Raw genomic sequence first — 7106 nt, 5'->3', positions numbered from 1 at the left:
AAAAGAAACGACGTACGTGCACTGGAGACGAGAATTGGCCTCACTTCGGACCGCGCACTCGTGTAATATGAACATTCCTTTCAGATGGTTTATTAGTCCTTTGATTTAATTTCTAAATAAATTGTCCATAACCACTACATCGTAACTTGATAACTTTTGGATTCACCTCGGGGAATCTCTGTTTTATTTTTACTTTTTAACAAGAGGGTTGATAGAATAAGTGAATACGCGCTGAAATCCATAAATTATTTTTCACTAAAAGCAAATCTTGAAATGTAGCAATTCACAAGGCCCCTACAATCTTTCATTTAACTCCATTTCCTGTGTTCTTTATTGAATTCCGCCGTTACGGTGTCTCAACACGGTGACAGCGGATGAAACAGGACTGACGTCCTATTTGATATTAACCCCTATATTACCCACCCAGCCCATGAAAAGGTGTACCACACCACCAGGGTCTACGCCCCCTACTCTTTGCGAACAGCAGCGTGGGTTCTTTTTCGCGTTCCACAAGAATCAGAACAGTGAAAGAGCTGTGAGACGGAGCCTATGTTTTTTCGTCCTTATCCGAGAAGATTAGAATTTCTAACCATTTGTAGATGTCACAACAAAGGCAGCACATTCTCCTCAGTTATTTTAAGACCCTGAGTGTTGGTCCGGCAGGGGTTTGAATCCGCGACCTCCCGCTCAGCATACCGGCGCTTAACCAATTGTGCTAACCGGGCGGCCGCCTAACTCTTTCCAGTAACGTGTGAATAAAGCATTTTTCGCTTATTTCGGCCGGCTACTTGTAAATTGAGCCAAAACTGAAGCTGAAAATGATTTATTCGCGTGCATTTGCTTGCCAACCCCGAGACATATCGGCTTATTTCAATCGGCGTTTATTTGGAATCTCTATCATGATGCTCGAGTTTTATTATCATTTAACTGCAGGTGCACAGATAAAATACCAATCCAACGAGCCGAGGTAACAAAATGGGTGACAAAAGTGTCAGTGTCCTTATTGTCAGCTGTATATATAAGGGACTGTGCAATAATTATCAGGAGGGGGGCTGAAAAACTAGAGGAGGGGGGCATTACATAAAAGGGCCAAGATAGGGGGGGCTCAAAGTAAAATCACTCTTTTGACGGAGGGGGGGCCTTAAGTTTTATTCGAAATGTAAATAAAATTAAACGCAATAAAAGATTCTCAATACAGGCATCATGATAGACTGTAACGAATATCAACACGAACAGTTGTTAAACGATTATTGAAAATATTCCATCAAAATGAAAGCAAATTCACACTGATCAATTTTAACCCGTCTTCTAATTAATTGAGCTGATCCCATGTAAAGCAAAAATCATGAACTTGCTTTTCAGCTTCCCCTATAAAACAATGGGAATCAAACAGATCTCGTAGACAAGCTTTGTCGGTTTTTGATGTGAATAAAAGTAATGTTTTTTCATCGACTGAATCGATTTGCTGAATTCCATATATATCTGGCTCACAATAAAGTTCAACAGGCTCTCCTCCCAAGGATCTCGTTCAATCTCCTGTTCTTTGATTTTTTTTCTCTGCTCCTTTCTCTTTCTGGCTTCAGAAGTTTTATATTTTGAGCCAATGTGGTATAAGCACCCCGGTACTTAGCAAATGCTTCGTCTAAATCTTCAATCAAGCGATCAACATCCTTCTCGATACTAGATGTTACATAATAACGTTTGTCATTATTGAAGCTGTAATGGCAGTTCAGTCCAGTTTTGAGTTTACCAGTGTGGTGGGAGGGGGGGGGGGGGGGTGCGACGTTATTTTTAACATAACAGAGGGGGGTTAAAACTAATTTTTTTTGTTTTGGAGGCGGGGTACTGTCTAAGTTTTTGCTAGATAACTCTAGTTTTTCAGCCCCCCCCCCCTCCTGATAATTATTGCACAGTCCCTCATAGCAGTTTATAAAAGGACAAATGTTGTGTAATTTGCTTTCGCTCTTTTTTCAGATGTTCATTTAATAAAAATAATTAGGAAAAGGATTGTTAATCGCAGAAGTCTCGAGATATAAAGTCTCTCTTCAAAGCTGAAAGTACATTTTTCTTCTGCGGGGGAAAGAGAGTAAAAGTAACATCAGTCTTGAAGCTTGTGTTTTTCCTGTGTGCTTTTGCGTTTGTGGGCCTTACGATGATTCGAAGGTAAACGAGAGACTGTTCGCAGTCTATGACCTAAAACAAAACAGAAAAACTTGAAGCGACGGTTTACGATGGTTCTGTTTTTAGCTCTCTACAAAGTGATTTTGGTGGGGCGAGGGAAGGGAGTGGTCGACTGATTCACTTGAAGTCTGAGCGTACAGCTTAAGGCCATCGATATTAAAAGATATGAAAAGATAATTACTTTCGAAGCATTTTTGGCAGCAAAAATGAAAGTGGTTCTTATCGTGAAAACAGGTACCTGCTAAGTAAAAAAGCAGCTTACATTCAACACTTTAAAAACCACTTGTTGCAACCCTGTGCGGGCTACGATTGGCACAAGCAAATAGAATATAAATATTTAAATTATGCCACTCCCTTATCAAATGTACTAGATGCTGATTAAAATCCTGCAACCTGCTATAGCCTTTCAAGAATTATTACAGAAACAGTACACTTGCTTGCGATCAATATTCATTAGCGTGGAAATAAAATAATCCATTTTTATATTTATAATGCTACATATACCGCAGTGGCTTGCAAGTTTACAAAATTACTCCACTTGTTGTACGAAACGAACCGTTAGCTGACTTTTCCAGCCACCTATGACAGTAGTTATTTCAACTTAGTAAGAAGAACCTGGCTGGAGCCATCGAAGAAAAAAAGAAATAACGCGGTACGCAGCCTGATCAGGAGTTGAACTGAACAAGCTACTAGCTTGGATATTTGTAAAAGGCCAAGCAGTTGTTATGGGATTTGTAGCGGTTTGCATTGTGGTTTTAGGAGTCATTGGGATGTTTGTTACAGCAGGCTTGAGTTGGATAGTATCCTGGTATCCTCTATAGCAAAGTTCAACCCCTGAAACTGGACAAGAAATTCTGGAAACTCGATTTACATGGAATGAACTTAAAGAATCGTAGAACAGACACACTATCTTCCATTTAAAAGTTGTCTTTGCTCTACAACTATCGTTAACTGACATTCATTATATCAGTTCATTTTCTCTGGTTTTATATTGTCGCTAGGGGTGACTTTGGTTACATTACATCTTGCTGCAGAGAAAGCTCAAAATTTATCCTTTACAAACCATTATCCGTAAGGAAATGCCTGACAGCAGTGTTAAACAACGAGACGAAAGTGAGGAATAAACATTCCGGATTTGAAACCTCTAAGGATTTTAAAATGGTTGGAGATACGCTTGATTTAAGACATTTTGTTACAGAAATGTACCGCATAACCAAAGACGATTTTATCGTTCTAAGGTTTCACAAGGAACTTGATTTCAAAAGCCATGATTTTTAAGAACCATGCAGAGGTATTCAGAACTAAGGAACAATGAAAATGATATTACAATGATAAGGGCTTCTTTGTTGTGAGATCCGTGAAGATTAAAACCGTTTTCAAAAATGTTTCGTATCTGAATGTGTTATAGTTCTGTGCCGTCAGTTTTATTGCCAGGCCACCTGTTGAATAAAAACTGAAGGGTTTGTAAATATGGCCGACGTTTCTGACTCTAGTTACATGTGGTTATTTGGCAGATAGGGCCACATCTTAACATTAACAAACTTTTTTTGCTTGAATTTCTCCTGTGTAGCCGTGATCCAGGTGTAATATACCAAAATTTAGACTTAATTTTACTTTAACCAGAAACTCTCTCTTTATGCTCTCTGGTGACAAGCGATCTCCAGAATTTAGTCCCAGTTTGGTGCAAACTGCCTAGGTATTTTAGGAATCTCAAGATGAGTCTATCTCAAAGAGAATCTTCATTCTCTCATTGAAAAACACCAGTTGGATTACACATGCCGAAACGCCACACGCGTAATGCACCTAGCTTAAGCTATCATGTAGGAATGTCATATTAACTGCGGTAGTCGGAAGAGCGCTGGATTGCAGAGAGGTCAGCCTCGATCATTTTAAGTCGTTCTAGGTGAGTTCCGATTTTGGCGTCACCAGCCAGGCTTCTCGGGAGCGCTTACGCACTCGGTTTCAAGCCTCACCTCCTTTCTCTCCTGTCTGGAATTGCTCTGGGGATGAGGCTGCAAAGCTGTAGGTCGCGGGTTCGATCACCTAGCTGGACAGATACTCATGGTTTTACAATAACTGGCGACAAATGAATGCACAGCATTTTTCCTGCAAACCTACTAAACCGTGTTGAAAGAAAACCTTTTTCATACATCAACTTGTTGCTGAAAAAAGTCCTGCACTACATGATGTTTGTGGCCTGCGTAGGAATTGTTTCGTCGCGAGTTGCATTTCGATCTTTTACTCTCGCCCCTACTCTCGCGCAATAACTTAACGGGAAACGCTTAAGTGCTACGCGCAGGCTTTGATGTCTGCGCTTGGGATAAGATATTTATGTGCTAGTTACACAAAATAAGTTGTAGATAATAGAGCAATTATCCTTACTCGCAACCGACAGCATTGTTGCTCGAAGAGTTGTACAAAAGATGAATCAGTGTCTAGTACACGGGGATAAGATTCTCGGCAAAACACACATTCATACAAATTTAATAATCATAGTAGTACTAAACCTTAGTCAGAAAACGGTGATAGTAAAGTTACCATTCAATGTGAGGACGTAAATTTTGTGTAGTCCATTAAGGTAGAAAGTAGAATTGTTGCTTGTGGCCAGTGGCCTGGTCTCAGTTGTTCAAAAGGTGGATAACACTATCCGCTGGATAAATCTTTATCCACTGGATCTCAGTTGGATAACCACTGGATAACACAATCGGTCGCCTTGAATACTTATCTGTTGGATAGTAATTTATCCCGTGGATAGCGCTATCTAACGTTTAAACAACCGGGGTCTGGAAATTAGCCAGCGCTCACTCTGTTGGTGAACTGGAACCGAGTGAGCCTCTTGAATTGATCTATTGGTTCAAAAAATTGAATACCGTTAAATTCCGCAAATAAGTCCCACCCTTTTAAAACCCTCCGAATAAAAGCCCTTAAATTCCAGAAGCAAAAAAGAACACGCACTGAAAGTGAATATATGAAATTTTGATGAATTCGTTCCAAAAAAAGAATTTTGCCGTGTATAGAAAGTTTTTAATGCAAAATGAACTCTTCTAAAAATTAGCCTAAGATGTGTCGTCTTCAAGTCGCCAGCCTGGAATGTAATTGATGACTTCTATCAAGTTATTAAAATCTCGAACGCGGAAAATATGCTGGTCTGTTGAGGAGGCGAGTCCGATGATCTCATCAATGCCAAAGGTAAATCCTCCCACAGCTACCACAAATATTTCCACTCCTGTACTCTTCAAACTAAATGCCTTGAACAGGGTCATTTCTTTACCAATGTTTGACAGTCCATCTGTCACAAGCAGAATGTTTCTGAAGCCTTTCGGGTCAAAGCCAGAACTGCGGAGAAAATAGTGGAACATGACCTGCTCAATTAAAAAGGAATTGGAAATGAACATAAAATGGCATTAAAATTTTAATTACTTCGTTAGTATCATATGCATTCTTTCTTTAAAGTGAAGGTTAAGTAAGGAAAATTATTGATTAGCTTGGATTATGTTAGTGATAGTTTTCTTTGCCGGCGCACCCACGCTACCAACCAGGGCGGATCTGCCATTTGCAAGCAAGTTCCTTCAGATGCGCCGTATCCCTCCGGTACCACGCCCCCACACGGACCAGTTCTGTATGTCATACACTCCCCTCTATTTGTAGCGTATCTCCAATTTAAGTGTTTTGATCTGATACTATTCTTCGCATGCTGGGATACTTTTGATGACCCGACTGAGCCGAGGTTAAGATTGGAACACTGAGAATCTGTCCAAGAAAGATAAATTGTCATTCAATAACTTTTATATTTATTTTACCATAAAGTTCCTAACTTTTGTCCTCTTAAAGGTTCCTTGCCATAAACGGTTTAAAACCCTACCGTGGATTGTCAAAGAACTTTTCTTTGCATACTTGCAATGCCTCTTGGGTATTTGTGAGTCCAGCCTTGCGTTGCACCGTGGGAAGTAGCGCTATGGTCTCATTCATAGAAACAAAAGTAGACGTCAGAACTGTTGCCTCGGTGGCAAAATTAACAACAGCGTACCGAGTATCTGGCTTGGCTTTTTCAGTTAGGTACACTAGGGCCCTTAGACTTTTGCTGAAATCTTCTTTGCGGATTGAGTTGGAGGAATCTATGACATAGATGACATTATTTACTGTGTTGTTTGACTCTGCTTGGCGTTTTACCCTTTTACTGGTGGTAGTTAGGTTGTCTTTTCGGTGAAGGAAATATTTCATAATCTTCTTTGCTGTTACCTTGGGAGGTGGAATCTCAAGAACCTCTGTAATCAAAAATAAAACAAGACAGAATGTTATGTTAGACAGCAAGGTAAATAATATAAGTTTAATAAAATTTTGTTTCTAAATGGTTTTTGGATGACCATTAATAAAAAATAGGCACTACCCAGAGTATGAAGTTGAAAATTCTTGAATAATGGTATTGGACATTAACAGTTCAAATATTGAAGCGTTTATTGCTTTATTTACTCACTAGTTCATTGTCGATGATCCTGACGCTCCAGAATACAAATCAGGCAGATTCAGCACAGTCATATTCACCACTTTAAAAACGAGAAGAAACTGACCCGAGTGAACTTTCGCAAAGACTTTTGGGACTGTTACTAGGAACAAGGGAAAACATTAGCCAATAGCTGACTGGCGCGTCACCAGTAACGATCCCAGAAACCATTGCGTGCACATTTCGGCTTCAGCTTCCTTCTCGTTTATAAAGTGGCGAATGCAACGTCACGTGCGAAAACGACTGGACGCGACTTCCGGTGCTCAATAAATAGGCAGTTTAAGCGAAGACGTTTTTGAGCGACGCATGTCAATCGGAAGAGGGCTTTTTGCATTCTTAGACAGTGGTTACGCCGCACCTAGATCCTATCCCTTTGCGGTACGAAGAGGTTTTCGGTTTAAGCTGGAAGGTCAATTCCGCACAA

The 7106-nt window shown here is 40.0% G+C and overlaps 1 protein-coding gene across 1 annotated transcript in view; it reads right to left on the bottom strand.

Annotated features, from left to right (window-relative positions):
- Positions 1-5237: 5237 nt before the first annotated feature.
- The window catches only part of LOC140953372 (matrilin-3-like), a 3705-nt gene continuing 1836 nt past the window's right edge, over positions 5238-7106 (bottom strand). Inside the window, exons 2-3 of the mRNA XM_073402857.1 lie at positions 6044-6446; positions 5238-5517 (exon numbers count right to left, since the gene is read on the bottom strand). Coding sequence (XP_073258958.1) covers positions 5238-5517; positions 6044-6446 — 683 coding nt within the window. The remainder of the gene's footprint in view (positions 5518-6043; positions 6447-7106) is intronic.

The sequence above is a fragment of the Porites lutea genome, chromosome 11, assembly GCF_958299795.1.
Source record: "Porites lutea chromosome 11, jaPorLute2.1, whole genome shotgun sequence".
Lineage (NCBI taxonomy): Eukaryota > Metazoa > Cnidaria > Anthozoa > Scleractinia > Poritidae > Porites > Porites lutea.
This window is presented reverse-complemented; position numbering and strand designations above follow the sequence as displayed.